General features: G+C 45.3%; 1 protein-coding gene across 1 annotated transcript in view; it reads right to left on the bottom strand.

The window, feature by feature from the left end:
* Kdsr (3-ketodihydrosphingosine reductase) overlaps positions 1 to 17805 on the bottom strand; it is a 36878-nt gene extending 19073 nt beyond the window's left edge. The window contains exons 1-6 of the mRNA XM_021159111.2: positions 17554 to 17805; positions 13179 to 13268; positions 10755 to 10811; positions 5069 to 5134; positions 4787 to 4882; positions 945 to 1136 (exon numbers count right to left, since the gene is read on the bottom strand). Of these exons, the coding sequence (XP_021014770.1) occupies positions 945 to 1136; positions 4787 to 4882; positions 5069 to 5134; positions 10755 to 10811; positions 13179 to 13268; positions 17554 to 17661 (609 nt within the window). The 5' untranslated portion in view covers positions 17662 to 17805. The remainder of the gene's footprint in view (positions 1 to 944; positions 1137 to 4786; positions 4883 to 5068; positions 5135 to 10754; positions 10812 to 13178; positions 13269 to 17553) is intronic.
* Positions 17806 to 18479: the final 674 nt, after the last annotated feature.

Consider the following 18479-nt stretch of genomic DNA (forward strand, 5'->3'; position numbering starts at 1 on the left):
AATGGGCATACATTTTTATCTCTCAAACTCTGTACCCGCATGGATTCTAAGCCCAAAACCCCAAACCGGATAAAGCAGCTACCAGATGCACATTACAAATTACAGATTCCAAATTACAGATACATCCTCTGCTACAAAAGACCAGTGGGCTTGCAGTCACAGGGCTAGGCCTTGTTATTCCTGTCACCAAGTGACTACGTGACTCTCACTGAATTCACTAAAAGCTGAATTCCTCTTTCCAAAAAGTGGTATGAAGAAGTTTGTGCACATAGTTCACACATACAGACCTATACACGCACGAACATGGTTATTTGCAAAGCATCTTTGCACAGAATCCTCTCTTGCAACTTCACAGCTTAACTGAGCATGTGTGTGCAAAGGCCTAAGCCTAATATTGAGTTTGTCTTAATGATCCCCTACCTTATTCTTTGAGGTAGGCCTTGCAATTTGACTCATACTGAGAGGACTGGTCTAGCTCGTTAGCCACGCAGCTTTGGGCTCCCATCTTCACCTTCTGAGCACTAGGATTACAGGCAGACTGCTACACTGGCCCAACATGTACGTGAGTTCTGGAGAGCCAAACTCTGTTACCCAACCTGTACAACAAGCATTTTCCCCAGAACCACTTCCAGAAAGTTGTCTGTATAATGATATCCCTGTTCACTTAAGCAGAAGCAGACCAACACCAGAAGGGCTTTCAAGTACTTTATAGAGTAGACAATCCCTCCACCCTCAGAGTCATTTTGCCGCTGTCCTAAGTATAATTTTATACAATAAGAAGTATTAAAACGTAGATCTTACAACTGAGTTAGTTTTGTTGTTTTTACAGATATCACCTCTGTAAGCCTTTAGCTTACAAAGTGATGTAGGCTAAGAAGCTAGAAAACGACAGAGCTCCCTGCTGATCTGAGAAGAAGAAATACAGAAATAAATGCATCTTTTACCTCCATCTGCAGAGCTTCTGCCAATCCTCTTATGGCAAACTTGGATGAAGAGTAGGCCGTGAAACCAAACAGTCCCAGCTGTCCTGCCTGAGAGGACACAAACACGATCCTGCCCACCCGTCGCTCCTTCATGGTGGTGATTACTGCCCTGCTGGGGTACACGCTGCCCAGGTAATTTATGCTCATTAATTTCTGCAAGAAACAAAGAGGCCAGATGAGGTGGGATGAACAGGGACAAAAGCCTAAGCCCTGCTAAGGGGAGTTTGTCTCTTCCCAGGACTAACTTATTTAGGAGAGACCTAGGGTAGTTTGCATATATATTTGTAGGCATGGTTCCTATTTGGTTTAACAGTTTGGAAGGATTAGGTAGGGGGGCCTTGTCGGAGAAGGTGTGTTCCTGGGGGTATGCTGAGGTTTCAAAAGTCCACAGTAGGCCCAGTGTCTGTCTGTGTTCTTGTTCTCTCTCTTTCTCTCTTTCTTTCTCTCTCTCTCTCTCTCTCTCTCTCTCTCTCTCTCTCTCTCTCTCTCTCTCTCTCTCCCTCTCTCCCTCCCTCCCTCCCTCCCTCCCTCCCTCCCTCCCTCCCTCCCTCCTTCCCTCCTCCCTTGCCTGTGGGCCAGGACATTGAGCTCTCAGCTACTGCTCTAGCATTATGCCTGTCTGCTTCCCACTATTATGATAATGGACTGAGCCTCTGAACCTGTAAGCAAGCTCCAATTAAATGCTTTCCTTTATAAGAGTTGCATTGGTCAGTGTCTCTTCACAGCAATAGAATAGCAACTAAAAAAATAAATAAATAAAAATAAAAAAATAAAAAAAGCCCAGGGGACTGGGAGCCAGGGTGCAGCAGATTTGCTGAATATTGTACGGGGAAGTGAACGAATGTAGTAGATACTGACACTCAGGACCTAGCCTCTGGAGACTAGTTTGAAGACAATTCTCAGAGTGACAGCAGTTCCATCTTTGATACAAATGTCAAAATTAGGGCTAGGCATAAGGCTGAGTTAGAAAAGTCCTTTGTGTGCAAGCACATGGACTTGAGTTTGGATCCCCAGCACCACGCAAAAACTCTGCTGGGCATCAGGGCACACACCTCTAACCCAGGCACCGGGAGCAGGAAGGCAGAAACAGGCAGATCCCAGCAGCTTACTGGACAGTCTCAGCCAGTGTAACCAAAATAGTGACATCTAGGTTTAATGAGAGATTCTGCCTCAAAAATAAGGTGGAGGGAGGGAGGGAGAGGGAGAGGGAGAGGGAGAGGGAGAGGGAGAGGGAGAGGGAGAGGGAGAGGGAGAGGGAGAGGGAGAGGGAGAGGGAGAGGGAGAGGGAGAACGAGAACAAACAGCCAACATTAACCTCTGCTCCAACCATGCACATACACAAATGGTCAAAATTAGTGTTCTACTAGAAAAGTATTTACTGTAGGTAACGCATTATAACGATAGTTTATGTGTATAGGGTTTTGCCTTAAAATATTTCTGTGTACCATGTGTGTACAGTGCCCAGAGGCCAGAATGGGGCGCTGGATCTTCTGAACTGGAATTAAAGACAGTTGTAAGATGCTGGCGACTAAACCTGGGTCCTCTGCCAGAGTGGCCAGGACATTTTATCCCTAAGCTATCTTTTTAAGTCCTTATAGGTAATAATTCTTAAAGGGTTATAGGAGAAAGCTTCAAAATATTTCTTCTGGCCTATTAGCTCTAAGCTAGACAAGGACTATACAGAGAATGTGGTACTAGTTAACAGTAGAGCTGTGCCTTCATGCCACTACCCACTCCTGATCTTGTGAGACTTTTCTCAGCTGGCCATTTCCTCAGGTGAAAATGGGGTTAATCTCAGCATTACCTCAGGATGCTTCAGGGATTACATGGGAAAACACAAGCTAAGTACAAGCACAGAACCTGCTGCCCTGCACAGTAAGAACTCAGTATTTGCTGGAAAGTACCCGCAGAGACAGTCCCAGCTTCTCATCCCAGAACTCTTGAAGCCCACGTTCACCCTGAGAACCGGAAGGCCACACAGTGACGGGTTTATATACCGGAAGGCTATTCTCCTTACCCTGAGAAGCTACCCAGCCCCGTCAGAGCATACACGCAACCATGATGACAGTGCGGCAGAATACTAAGAAACTTTAAGGAAAGAGAACTGAAAACACAGGAGTGAGGGGAAAAATTTATGCTATGAGTTTTCAAAAAGTAGAAGACAGGATATGTGCAGATAGTAATTCTTACCACTCTATTTTGTAAAAGCAAAGAAAACTGAAAATATTGTGTTTGGAAGCCAGGATTCTTGCTTGTTTTTTGTTTTTGTTTTCCCCTGGAATGTTTTAATGTCACTGTCTTGTTTTAGCCTTTAAAACTTTGATTTTTATTATGTGCATTTGAGTGTCTTGCATGCATATATGTGTGTGCCTGGTTGGCACTGGATCCTTTGGTACTGGAATTACAGATGTGACCTTTCCGAGTGTTGGGGACTGAACCTCAGTCCTGCAGGAGCAGCAAGCACTGTTAGCCGCTGAGCCATCTCTCCAGCCCCTCATGACACTGCTTTAGTAGTAAGAACTCCAAAAAGGATACGCGAAAGAACAAAACTCCATGCTTACCCCAGTTCTTTTTAGATAACTCAATAAAAAACCAGTAAGGAGTACATTTGTCTATCTGTTTTGGAGATAGAGTTTCATATTGTATCTCATGATGACCTGAAACTCACTTCATAGCTCAGGCTGGCCTCAAACTTAACCTTATTCTCCTGCCTCAGTTTCCCAAGAGCTGGGATTATGCACATGAGCCACTTCATCCAGCTGAGAGCCTCAAGAGACACAACAGAGGGAAAGGAAAAGCAACAACAGTTTAAAGCTGGAGAACACACTACAAGCTGTAACACACTTGGCAAGATATAGAAACCTAAGTGTTGACTGGTGATAGGGAAACTAAAAGACAGGGTTGTGCATCACAACCTCCAAGGGCTCAAATGATACCTGGAGCTTCTGGGCTGGGCTGGGTGGGTAAGAACGGTACAAATATTCAGGGGTGATAAGCAGGCAGTCTCCTCACACAATGGGACTGTTACCAAGTCAGAAAAACAAAGCAGCGGTGTACACTTCAGTGTGAAGGAACCTTTAGGGCATTCAGCATGTGAAAAAGCCAGACACAGGAGGGCACGCTGCACACGACTCTATTATTCAGCAAGACAGACACAGATTAGGGGTAGCCATTGGCTAGAATAGGGGTTTGGGGTAATGAGATATACTGACTAAAGTATAGGGTATTCTTTTGGAGAGATGAAAATGTTTTAGAATTAGATAGTTACACAACATCACAATTTGCTAAGTGCCTCTGAATTATTCACTGTAAAACAAACAATTCTACCAGGTGTAGTGACACTAGGCACGGTGATAGAGACCTGTGATCCCAGTGCTTAGGAAGCTGAGGTAGAAGGCTGGGCCAGCGTGGTGTGCATAGTGACAGGGTGTCTCAGACAAACTTAGACACTCAGGTCCTACCATTCTGCCTTTTACCACCCTCTGATCCTCCTGTAGGCCTTGTGTGTATCTCTGAGTATATGGTGTTGACTACAGCCTGTGAGAAGATAGTTCTGAGACTGGTCCAGCAGTCGCACTTTCTATAAGATAGGAGAGCAGTTTAACTTCAGAGTCCCTATCACCCTGGTGAAAGAGGACACTAAAGACAAGAATGACGTATTGCCAAGGTCAAAACGCCTTGCACTTAAGAGTTCACATCTAATGAACATTTCCTCAGGGTTGAAGTACATTAGTAGCTGAGTTCTTGGCTTGGCAGGCCTGTTTTAAAATAGAAGACATCATCTTGACGCCACTGTGACTCACCTCAAAACTACTAACTTCAAGCTCTTCAAACTTTCCTGACAGAGAGGTGCCTGCACAGTTGACCAGCATGTCCACAGGACCCAGCTTCTCTTGTGCCTGGAGGAATATTCCAGAACATTACATTATCATTCCAAACACTACATCAGAGAATGGAGATTCATCATGCAGAAAGACAAGGTCCATAAAGTCCATGGAACTACTAAGCCTATAGAGAAGAGCTGTCAACTCCTGGCGAGAACCAAGCAGAGTCAGGCAGTGAACTGAAATGGCTCCTCCTCGTACCTGCTTTATGACATTCTCCACTTGGTTATAGTCTTGAGACACATCAACTGAGATACACAGCACCACCTGTTCAAAAGAAGAAAACAGGAGGAATGGGATCAGGACCTGTGAGACAGCTCCTCACCAGGTAAGGGTGATCATCACCTGGGACTCACATGGTGGAAGGACAGAATGACATCTTCGGGTTATTTTAACAACACACATGGTCTTGAACTTCTGTCTAGAATAACTTGGGCTCACAGCTCTCCTCCGGTTTCAGCCTTCCACATACTGAGATTACTAAGATTACAAGCACAGGCCAAAATGTTGGTCTATCAAAACTATTTGTAAAGGTATTTTTTAAAAAAAATAAGACCAAGTCTTTCTAATAATGCAGACCAATTTAGCCACGTATACCTACGAAGTGTTTCATTTCTGACCCCAGGATGGGGGAATGGAGGTACATATTTTACATACCAAAGCAGATCTGGCTTCCAGGTTCTCCTAGCATCCCTCAGTCCCTACCTGGCATACCCTGCCCCAAACCTCCTCTCTTCCCTCTCTGTGTGTGCAGCTTCTCTTTCTCTCTCCCTCCCCTCCTGACCCCCCCCTCCCTTTTCCTTATGGCAACTTCCCTGGCCTTGGTCCTCAGGGCCAGTGAACTCACCCACCTGAGAGCAGCTTCCCAATAAACCAGCTTTTAATCTAATCTAATCTGGCTTAAATTGGCTCATTTCACCGGTGGTGGAAAAATAGCCTATCAGATGTCACTGAACTGGAGTGAAGTTGAGTCCCCAGTTCGAAGGACCTGGTATTTCCTGGCCATCTGGGAACCGATCTGTTCTTCTAGCCCTCTCCACTGAAATACATCATTTCTTCTGATTCTGTGGCTACCCATCCCCAGCTATTTCCTATCTGGGTTTAGGATCCTTGGAGCTTTCTCTGCTGAGTCACAGCTATGTTAGAGTTCGCCCCATCTGAACAAAGACCAGGTCTTTGTTTTGGGGGAACCTTTGATACAGACATGCCCTATCTGAGGTTACTACACTTCTGCATAAACCATTTGATCTCAGACTATGAATTGGGATGGCAATTCAATAGTGTTGGGATCTCCAGTGAACACTGGGATGATGGGTGCCATGGGATCTAAAAAAAAATTTATTCAAATTGATCTGAATTCCCTGTGTCCAGCTTTTTTGAGGCTGTGTTCTCCCACTCTCCCTTCACCACACTGAGCACAGGGCTCCAGGTGCCACCTAGCCCAGTCTTTCTGCCTCCCATCCCTCCCCTCCTCCTTCCTGTGACAGCAGCAGCAGCAGCACTGATTACAACAGTGATGGTGAACTAACAATGTACACACACTGGGTAAACAGCACAACTGGTCACCACCTTGACTTTGGAATAAAGAGGGTTGAATTATGGCTTCACCACCATCTTTAAGGGCATCACTAACGTCATGTTGAGAACTGACGCAGTTAATTATTTAAGCTTTATGTAGCCTCCTGTTTTATGTTTGCGAGGTGTACAGATAACTAGAAACAGACATAGATCGACTAAAGCAGATATGCTTAGTAGGTACCGGCCTCAAACCTGTCAGAGACCTGATGAATATGACATTTAAAATCTTAAACTTAATGTTTACAATGATAGAGACTCCCAAATCCTAGTAGTGACACCCCCAAGGTCTCCAAGAAGATGCAGACACAACAGGAAAGGACTCCATCTGAATTGTACAGTAACCATTGAAAAAGGCTGCCCTATTGCCTAAGCTGCTGAGGTCTGACCTGAACTGTGTACAAACAGGGACGCCAGACATGTCTCATGTTGGCTAAGTCAAAGCAAGGTCAGTTTCGCAAGTTTCTTCTCCACAGGAAGGCCTTTCAGATTTGTTGGGCCTGGCAGCCTAAGATTAATTCTGCCCTGGACCTGTGTCCTCAACAAAGCCATTGATATAAAAGGAACCTAGTGGTGTAACTGGGTAATGGGTAAGTCTGTCATTCTAATTGTCACATAGGACATTTAGATGTATCATTCTCAGGTTTAAATCAAGTGATCAACCGTCCGTGTCTCATGGTAAATCAGTGGATAGGAAAAGTTTACGTAAGATCTGAGGATATAAAGGCTTCTAAGAAACTGTCTGAAGGTCTAGGAAGGGGTTTTGAAGTGGATAAATGAAGTTGTAAAGGATTTATCTTTTTGTAAACTTAAAAAGATTCTTGTAAGCTTCAGGGAATCCACTCAAATCCACCTTCCACAGCCAAATGGACTCCAGATAAGTACGGTCAATTAACAGCCTGCTTCCTTCCCCACTTGCCCATTCCTGAGGGTGGGATCTATTTCCCTATCCCTGGTCCTGCCCCCACCCCACCGCTTCTCCAATTTCCACGACCATGAGCCTAAGAGTTTCAAATTTTTAACCCTCAGAAAGGTTTTCTCCCTAAACTTTATCTTCTGTCTCCAACATCCAGGTGTTCTCTCAGAATCTGCATCCACAACAGCTCCAAAACAGTTACTCTGCCCCAGCCTCACAGACTGTTTCAACTGGGCCTACACACTCCTAGCCCAGGATGGTCCCACAGCCTGGGCGGCAGTGAGACAACCAGCTCTTCCTGGACTTGCCCCACATTCCAGCATTTTCCCACATTCAAAACTGCACCCCAGTGTCAGCAGGAAGCAGTCATGTATGATTATGGAGTCTCTTACTCTTTTATAAGCAACAAAAGACTGAGATGTTTGGTTCTGGACCCTGGTCAAGAGACTGAGGTGCGTATTTTACACACCACAGCAGACCTGGCCTCTAGGTTCTCCCAGCATCCCTCAGTCCCTACCTGACATACCCTGCCCCCAACCTTGAATTTTTCAACCCAGGGGCTGGGCTGCCACAACTGCTGAGCCTCCAGAGGCTCCTCTCTATATAATCTAGACATTTTGCATGCTCTCTCCCCTTCTCCTTCTCCCGCTCTGGGTGCATGCCCCTTCTCTCTTCCTCCCCTCCCCCACCTCCCCATGGCTACTTCCCTGGCCTCAGTCTTTGGGGCCAGTGAACTCACCCACCAGAGGGAGAGCAGCTTCCCAATAAACTTGCCTTTAATACACTCTAATCTGGCTTAAATGGGGCTCATTTCACTGGCAGTCAAAAAACAGCCTATCACAAAGCAGAATGCCTACATGGGGTGGTGGCAAGAGACATGGTGATGGGTGCCAGAGCAAACAGGCAGGCATCTGGAATGTCTCGTACAAAAATTTGTATTCCCAATGACAACATGTTAAAGCGTTAGTACATTGGCATTATTGGAAGGCAGTGAAACCTTTAAAAGGCAGGGCATAATAAAGAGAATTTAGGTCCCTAAGGTATGCCATTTAAGGACACAGAAGATACTGAGGAAAGTTCCCCAACCCCCGCCCCCATTTCCCAGAGTTGAGCAACTTTGCTTTCCCTTGTTAAAGGCCCCAAAGCAACAGAATCATTTTGATCATGTGCACAAAGAAAAGCTGCCATGACAACAACCATCAATAAACACAAAAATATGGGAGCAAATTAAATAGCTATCAATGACAGAACAGGTAAGTGAAAGTATTTTATACATACAACTACATGATATATATCAATAATAAACTTAAGTGAATGTAGGAAAATGGCATACGCCTATTGTAATCCTGTTAACAAGCTGAGACAGGAGAATCATTTGAGTCCCATGTAGGGGGTTAGTCTGATGTTGCTTGTATTCTAATGTTAATACTGCTAGTTCCTCAAGACCTGGTTTCCCCAGAGAGAAGAGTCCACACATAGACCCAAGTGATGCTATGTGACCTTATCCCCAAGTTATTTCTGATTGGTAAATAAAGATGCTGACAGCCAACAGCTGGGCAGAAGAGACATAGGTGGAGTTTAGGGTTCCAGGGCTTGGGGACTGGAGGAGAACTTTTGATGGGGAGAAGGGCAGGAGAAAGAGAAAGACACCATGGGTTAGGAGTCAAGAAAACAGCTATGAGGCTGGCCAACTGGAGCTAGGAGCAGCCCAGATAAAACACAGTAAGTAATAACTCAGGGTTATCAATAGGAAAGTAGAGTCTAATAGTAGGGAGGACAGATATCTGCCCAGCTCTTGTGTTGTTTAAAGCTTATTATAAATAATAAAAGTGTGTCTTTTATCTGGGAACTGAATGATCAAAGGCAGGGTAGAAACCCCAGGTTTCTATTAAAACTTTCTAAAACAGTCCTGGGATTTGAGTCTAGCTGGACAGCACACCCATAGAAAGAATATTAAAAAAAAAAAAAGAAAGAAAGAAAGAAAGAAAAAAAATAAATAAAATAAAGAAAAGACCACATGAGCTATTTTATTCAGCAACACAGATGAATTTTAAAAATAATATAGATTGAAGAAATAAGGTTGCAGAACACTGCATAAGAATGTCCATCAGGGGCTGGTGAGATGGCTCAGACTGCCCTTCCAAAGGTCAGTTTGAGTTCATCCCAGCAACCACATGGTGGCTCACAACCATCAGTAACAAGATCTTACTCCCTCTTCTGGAGTGTCTGAAGACAGCTAGTGTACTTACATATAATAAATAGATAAATCTTTAAAAAAAAAAAAGAGTGTCCATCAGTCTATCAAATTATACAGGTTATTAGTACTTGGCTAGGAGAGGCAGGGCAGGAATGGGTGTGGCTGCTAATGGCAGTCTGGAGACTTCAGGGTTGGGATGATTTCCAAATTGATTGTGATTATGGTTGCACAACGTTGTGAAAACTCAGGAAGTGGGTGTCTTAAACCTAAGTACATACTGTGCGAGGTCTCATTAAGGCAGTTCAGAAACACAGGAATGATGCCAAAGCTCAAAAAGATACAGAAAACACACAAAAACACACACACACACACACAATTTAGGTGCTAAGATGACTAGCTGGCAAGGTGCTAGCGTAAGGAGGCCCCTGTGTTTAGATCCCAAGCAAGGATAGCTTCAGGCTCACCAAAAGAGTCTATTTCAAAAAAAAAAAAATACTATGGAGAGATTACAGAAGACACCCAATGTCGGTCCGTGGCTTCTCGAGCATGTGCATGTACGTACGTGCATACATATCTGTACTGTTGTACACACGGGTGCACACACATACTCATACAAAATACTATACACACTTCCAGAGATGGTAAAATCTTAAAGAAAAGCAAAGAATGAATGAACACCAACATCAGAGTGGGGTTTAAGGTGGCCTCTGAGAACAGAGGCTGGTACTGAGCCCAAAGGCAGGAGAGAGGGTTCAGAAAGTCCTTTAACTTCCATTCCTTTAGATCAGATGATGGGTCTGTAGTAGTTAACCAGTCATTGAGTTGCACATTAAAATATACATTACATTGTCTGTATCATTTTAGTATCCCAAATCATACAACATCTTTTCAAACACCCTTTTCATCTAAGTCGTTGTGTAAACTGTTTGCACAATTGCCATGAAACCATTTTCTCACACAGAGCTGCTTGGCTATTTTCAGGTATGTGTGATAGTCCATACCTTCTGGTTTCTGTACAGAGACCTGAATTCTAGTCATTTCAAATAATTTCATCTTTTAGAAAGCGGCCTAAAATGTATTTTAATTGGGAAAAACCATAAATGCCTTCAGTGATCCAGTTGCAGTGGAAATAACATCTTTCCTCCCCTTTAAACAACTGTGTATCAGGAAAGAAGATTCGTCCTTCGGCCCCACTTTACCTGTTTGTCGTTAATAGAGTGCTTTTCAATTTCTTTCTTCGCCTGCAGTAGCTTGTCCTAAAAGCAATACAGAAAAAACTATGTCTGTCTGCACTTCTTAAAAAGAAAAGAAAAAGCAACATTTGAACAGACACTGCATTCTATAAATCAGAACCGTGGGTTTGAGGAAGAAAGAGGCAAAACACGTAAGAGCCCAGGTAAGTCACAGCAGGGTTTATTTAAGTCCATTGCAGAGAATGGGAAGAAGAAAGCAAGCTCAAATACCTCTTAGCAGCACTCATGTTGCTGGTCGGCCTGTCCATGCCAACAGACATTTCCATTCCCACCACTGAGCAGGGACACAGCATAAGCACATGACCGACCACAAATGCTCTGGAAGGCTAAAGGCATGAGGCTGACTCCACACCAGGAGGGATTTATTAGATAATATCAGCAGTTTACTCCTCTCAATACAACCTCAAGTAAAAAAATCATTCACCTCTTACAAAGAGGAGAAAGAAAAATCTACATCTGGCTACTTTCAAAAATACATCTCAGACCTACAAACCTACCCAGATAATTGCAAACTTTTCCTATGTCCTCCATTTTGTTTTGCTTATTCTCATAAAAACAGATGCGTTTACAGAACTTTAATTTTTCATAAATTTAAATAAAATTTGAGAACTGTAGAAGAACAAAGAAGGTCCCAGCATGCATGGCACTCTGAGTTCAATCCCTAGAAAGGCTAAAACCAAGCCTGGAGGAACCTAGGTATCTGGCAAGGATATCCTCTGCTACAGAATTCCAGGCTAGCCCATGATACTCGAGACCTTGTCTCAGAGGGGTGGGGGTGGGCCAGTAGGTATCTTCAAAGAACAAGTTGAATTTACAAATATGAACGCCCATGACAAAATAGTACAATGCCATCGCATGATGGGAAATGAATACGAGACTGCAATGAAAAGTTACATGAAAAAACTAAACAACATCTTCAGGCCAGAAAGCTCTCTGGATACTCACTCCAACACGGCCCTGCATGAGTTCCTACTCACTAGCTGTGATGCCAGCCCAAAGCCCAAATATGGCCCTGCAAGTTCCTGCCAGCTGTGACACCAGCCCCCCCACCCCCAATCACTCACTGTCAAATTCTAGCCCTGCTAAAAACTCAAAAGTGGCCTTTTCCTAAATTTGTGCTTCTGTTCATGTACAGTGACTTTAAAGTGTGTACAACCAAGCCATAATTTCTTTTTCTTTTTTCTTTTTTGGTTTTTCAAGACAGGGTTTCTCTGTATAGCCCTGGCTGTCCTGGAACTCACTTTGTAGACCAGGCTGGCCTCGCACTCAGAAATCTGCCTGCCTCTGCCTCCCAAGTGCTGGGATTAAAGGTGTGCACCACCACACCTGGCTGTATAATTTCTTTTAAAAACCAACCAGTACCCCGGAGCTCTTGTCTCTAGCTGCATATGTATCAAAAGATGGCCTAGTCGGCCATCACTGGAAAGAGAGGCCCATTGGACTTGCAAACTTTATATGCCCCAGTACAGGGGAACGCCAGGGCCAAAAAGTGGGAGTGGGTGGGTAGGGGAGTGGAGGGGGGGGAGTGTATTGGGGACTTTTTGGATAGTATTGGAAATGTAAATGAGGAAAATACCTAATTAAAAAAAAACCATTAAGGAAATGATGGATATTTTAACCTAATTCTGGATCATTATTGTTATGTATTTTCTCCAGAGATCCTTTCTATCCTGTCTTCTCCACTAGCCCCTTTTCAACTAACCACTCTGTGTAGACAGTTAACCCCTTAAGCACATCTCATTTCTTTCTCTTCCCTGTCCCTGAATTACAGGGTCTCATAAAAGTCAGGCTAGATTCTCCTTTGCTGTATAGCAGGGGAAGACTTTGAACTTCTGATCCTTCTGCGTCCACCTCCCTAAGGCTAGGGTTCTCATGCACCTCCTTGGAGTACTATGTGGATTTGATTCATTCACCTTGGGTAAGTGCTGAGCCCACTGAGCACACCTCAAGCCCCTCTTCTTTCATTTCATCACTCAACTGAGTATCTATCTGCTCCACAGCAAGCAAGGCAGACCTTTTGACCAAGAAGCCGGGGTCTCTGCTCCAGACCCTGAAGAGGAACAAGGGGCATCTTCAGTCACAGCTTCATGCTCCGAAAGCAATTCTGGCAAGACGGCAGACCCCAATACAATGAAAAACAGACCCCTGATTGCTTACAACAGGAAAAACTACTTTGCTACACATACTGGAAAGAATGAAAACTCTCCTGGGGCATAGGGACTCTGCCAAAGATGCCTTTCATGTCATCAGCAAGTTACAGAGAAAAATGACAGATAAGGCACCTCATTCCCACACGGCTGTGAGCACCAAGACCAGTCTCTTGGACTTCCCGAATTAGTGAGTTTGTCATGAGGAGTCTAGAGCGCTTACCTCATTTCGTGCAACCAGAGTTATAAATGCTCCTTGTTTGTAGCACTCGATAGCAATGCACTTCCCAATGCCACTGGAGCCTCCCGTGACCTACGGAGAACATCAGGAAGACTATCTTAGACCGTCTTAGCACTTGCCATGTCTCCTCTGTACAGAGACTTCTTGAAATATTTGTGTTGGGAGTAGTAAGGGTGTAGCTCAGTGCAGGTGCTTGCCTAGGATTCATGAGGCCCCACGTTGGATCTCCAGTACCGCATAGGGCTATGACATAATTCTGAGTTTTAAATATTCCCCAGGAGCGTGTCTGCAGGGGATGAGGAGGTCAAGGTTGAAGTCGTTCAATCTCACGGACAGTTTCATGGTATTGGCTAGGACTACATGGGGCTGTCTCAGGAACAAAACGTCTCCAAGAACCACAACCTTCTCATACCAGATTTGTCACTTGGAATGCAGTGTAACCATCAAAGATTACACTCTCAGCAGAGCCTCCTAGCCTTGACCGTTTTTGTTTTTTTTTCCCTTCCCCAGTGCTGAGCTATAAACTGTTCATCTAAAATCGTTTCAGGTCACCAAAGGGAACGTGCCCTACAATTTTAGCTAAGAAATAATACATTAGTGCTGCTGACTACAAACACAAAGGAATCTCATTTCCTTCCAGCACATCTATGTAAGTCTAAGTCTATGTAAAAACGTGTTAGAGAGTTAAGGATGTAGGTTGGCGGTAGAGATCTCTCACCTAGCACAGGCATGGGCCTTGGGCTTGATCTTGTATGTATGTATGTGTGTGTGTGTGTGAGAGAGAGAGAGAGAGAATATATGTTGTCAACGTTGAAAACTAAAAGGCTTCACAATACTGTATTTAAAGAGCTCCATCCAGGCCAGGCATAGTAGTGATGGCATACACCTTAATATTAGAACTCAGGAGGCAGAAGCAGGCTATCTGTCTGAATCCTAGCTATTCTAATCCACACAGTAAATTCCAAGCCAGCATGGCTATACAGTGAGACCCTGTATCAAAAGCAAAACAAAAATCGCTCCTGTCAAAACCTAGCCCTTTTCCAGTCAGACATTTGGATTACTTTGAATATTTTATTACTCTAAAGCCATGCAGAAAGAACATCTCCCACACTGTAATGTTCATATCGCCATGAAACCCTCCAAGCATAGATGTGTCTCTCTGTGTTCTTGAGATTATGTCACTTCCCTGTAGTCTCACCTTGGTTCTAATGGAGAGGTTAACTTGGGAGATCATTAACCAGATGTCTACTGAGGATGACTATAGAAGGATATATGTTGCCTTGGCTGAACGTTATCTCTGTGGCTTCTGATATCAGGCTATCTTACGGGCTGCTCTGGTTTCTGAACTTTTACTCTTCATAGTACCTGGCAGAGCCTCTAAAACATTTGCTCACATGCTTTATAATGCTGCCTTAAGCTGTTTCTCTTCCTCGGATCACACATCACCCCACACAGTTCCCCCAAGCCCTATGGGAACCTTTCCTGAACCCATCAGTCAGTCCTCCTGGTTGGTCACCATGTAGTCTGTACTCACTTTGGATGTATCTTGGCTCCCTGGCTGAACTCATGGTTCCTATGGACCAACACCAAGCCAGCCTGTCTCACTCATCACAGACCATACCAGCCCCCTGCACAAGCAGGCACTAAATAAATACTTTCCTCACTTTGCAGAATGTTCTCCTATATCATTTCCATGAAAACAAAAATCCAAAACAAAACAAAACGTCAAAGCTTACAAATAAAAGTCTCCCTATTTCTTGTTCAGTAAGCTGATGGAGGTAGGAATGAGGTTACTGAGACATCTTTTATGCTCCGATGTATTATGTGAACAAAAGCCGGGGGGGTTCAGGAAAGCAAACAGTGTCACTTTCTCACAATGGGAGTGAGACCTGGTTTTCAGATTAACGTGCATTCAAAAGGATCTAGCCAATGCAGCTAAGTCTTGATTGGCATATAAGAATACAGTTAGGCTAATTCTGGAATATGTTCTTCTAAGAACTGGCGTGGGCTTTTCACAATGGCCGAGAAAACGTTAAACGTATACTATATCTAAACAGAGGGCTCAAAGATAACCATTTACTTCCCCTTCCTTGACCACTCCTTGTTACTGATCACTACAAATACCATTTAAACGATACTGTCTCTTTAAGCACAGCATACAGCCTCTACTAAGGGCACCAGCAACTTTCCTGCTGCTTGGAGCACTACTCTCAGTCATCCAAAAGGAGGGACACTGAAACAAACAACCATCTACTGGGTGAGAAAGACCAGCAAAGCTTTGCTGCTGTGATCAGACACCACAGCACCAGCGTATGTTCACTGCTCTAAAAACGAAGAGTTTGGCTCACTCTCCTGATCCCAGATCACAACTAGATCACATTTTACTCTTCAGATATTAAAAAAGGCAGATAGGAGCTGGGCGTGGTAGCGCACGCTTTTAATCCCAGCACTCGGGAGGCAGAGGCAGTCGGATCTCTGAGTTCGAGGCCAGCCTGGTCTACAGAGTGAGTTCTAGGACAGCCAGGGCTACACAGAGAAACCTTGTCTTGAAAAACCAAAAAAAAAAAAAAAAAGGCAGATAGGGACTCCATATGAATAAGTCATGCTATGTTGTTTATACCAGTATACATACATACATGCATAGTGGTAATTATTTTTATTGTATTAAAGCAGGATCCTGGGAGGGCTGGGAAGTGAGTGTTTTGGAGTGCATTATGTAAAGTTCCCAAAGAATCAATAAAAATATGTTGGGAAAAAGAATGCGTCTATTGAAACAGCCCTCACCTCCCCTGTGAAAGAGCCAGGGACTGGGAACACAAGAACAAGTACCAAGGGTAGTTATGAGTACCTTGTAGATGTTGAATTAGTTTTCATTCTGACTTTATTTCTCCCCCCTTGCCCCACTGCTGAGCTATACAAGCACAAGTTGATTCAGCTTTGTGTATGTAGGTACACCTGTGCAGAAGCTAACAGTCAGTGTCTGGCATTTCAGTCACCCTGCACCTTAATTTTTGCGACAAGGCTTCTCCCTGAACCTGAAGATCACTCGTGCGTCTAGGCAAGCTAGCCAGCGCCAGCGAGCTCCAGGGATCCACAGGTTGTGGCCCCAGTGCTGAAGTTAGAGGCATAGGCCCAGTGAGCATGTGGGTGCTAGGGACCCTAACTCTGGGCATGATGCACGGCAAGCACTTTACCAACTGAGCCATTTCCCCATCCCGAAAGTTCAACTGTTTTAGTCACGATTTTGTGGGTGTAAAACTTTAACAACTTGGCATGATTGTAAACTTTGGATTTTTCTTTCTAATAACTCTTCCCACATCATGCATAGCAGCAGCTGGGAATAAATCAGTAATTTTACAAAAGACAAATTAATGGAAACACATGTTGTCATCCACAAATTCTTGTCTGGGATAAATCATACTAAGATAACCACTCTATCCTGTAACAACGCAGTGGGGACTCACTTGGATGCACTCGTGTAAGTCACCTAAGGGCACCAAGGAGATGCGCGCTGCCGGTTTGGGTACTAGCTGTCCTTATTCGCAACTCCTCGCCTCGGGTTTTGGGTCTATATAGGACACCGAGGAGAAATGCCAGAGTTGAGGCTCTGAGCTGTGGGGGCGGGGTGGAGGCATAGCCAAGCCTGCACACAGGAACCTGCGAGCTTCCGGACATTAACAAACCAAACCACTCATATCTCCTTCCATCTTAAGCTTCAAATCAAGCTGGTGAGTTCATCCTTCTGAGGCCAGAAAGGATTGCACTTGAGCAGTACTCAGCAGACCCTGGCTGAGTTCAGAGACAAGCCTGGTGGCCAAACCTGCCAGGCCACCCCTCAGGTGTATCACTTCCTAGAACCCTCTGGGGGCTCTTTGTCACTTGCACATGACACCCTACAGTCTCAGCTGCCTGGGCCAGCCCCAGAGGCCCAGACCCCCTCCTTGCTGTGGGCTCCTTAGGATTCCCTGGCTGTAGCTACTCCCATCCGGTTTGCGCCCTTATCCTGCTAGTCACCGACTGCCGTGTCCTTGGCAAAGTTTCTCAGTCTCTCTGTTGACTCATTGGGGAAACTGAAGATCCAAACAGTAGCAGACAGGGATGCTCCGGGGATCAGCGAGCAGCAGAGCCCCTGAGTCCTGGAAACTCGGCTGGCGCCTTCCCCACGACACTGCCCTGTACCCCGGCGCCTTGGAGGGCGGGTTCCTGAGGTCCGACAGGGCAGGGCAATACCGGGGCTAAGGCAGCAGGTAACCCGCCCCACTCAACCGTTCCTTTCCGGGACCGTGGTCTCGGTGGCCCAAGCCGGCCAAGCAGTCCTAGCAGTCCTGGGCAAGCTCAGCAACAGGAGGCCACTCACCACTACGTGCGCGCCGGGCAGCGCTAGGGGCTTAGGGCTGATGAGCGGCGACACCATGTAGAGGAGCAGCACGAAGGCCACGAGGCCGGCGGCGGCCAACAGCAACATCTCTGCCCGAACGACTACTGGGAGATCACGTGCACCAGCAGCCGGGAGTGTTTGGGTTTGCGAGCGAGGGCGGGACGGCGGCGAAGGGAAGAGGAGGAGCCTGGGCGGGGCGGTCTCCGCTGTCGGACTAGCTCTTGGGCCCGCGCCCCTTCAGCTTCGGGCTGCGGCTGCGCAGGGTGTGCGTGCGTAGGCTCCGGGTACTTGGCCTCCCCGTTGGCCCGCCCGCCAACGTCGTGGGAGGCTTGCAAACGGTGGTTTTTGGATCCACGGATTTTGTTCTGTGCCTAAGTCCTGGTATTCCTCTTTGAAATCACAGATTCCAGTTCGTGTATTTCTGGCACACTCAGAAAATGGTCACCGCTCCCTTTCGCTTTGAGCGTTGACTTGGATTTCTGATAATTGAATTTCGCTGAAAACTGTACATACATCCTGTAACCAAAGCAGATGCAAACGCGGGGGCGCGGGGAGCCACCGTTGCAGAGATTTAATTCCAACATCTGATCCACCGACTTAAAGTAGTTTTAGTGTCTAAACTATCGCCGCAGTCTTTTGTAGCCCTACACAGAAACCCTATAGTCATTAACAGTCACAGTTCAGTTCCTCTTTTTTTTGTTTGTTTTTTCGAGACGGGGTTTCTCTGTATAGCCCTGGCTGTCCTGGAACTCACTTTGTAGACCAGGCTGGCCTCAAACTCAGAAATCCGCCTGCCTGTGCCTCCCTAGTGCGGATTAAACGCTTGCGCCACAACGCCCGGCTCATTTTCTCTTAAATGGTACAGTTATAGGCAATCCACAAAGCTCTCTGGACTTGCCTATTCA

Source organism: Mus caroli, unplaced genomic scaffold, assembly GCF_978045245.1.
Source record: "Mus caroli unplaced genomic scaffold, Mus_caroli_1 scaffold_1, whole genome shotgun sequence".
Lineage (NCBI taxonomy): Eukaryota > Metazoa > Chordata > Mammalia > Rodentia > Muridae > Mus > Mus caroli.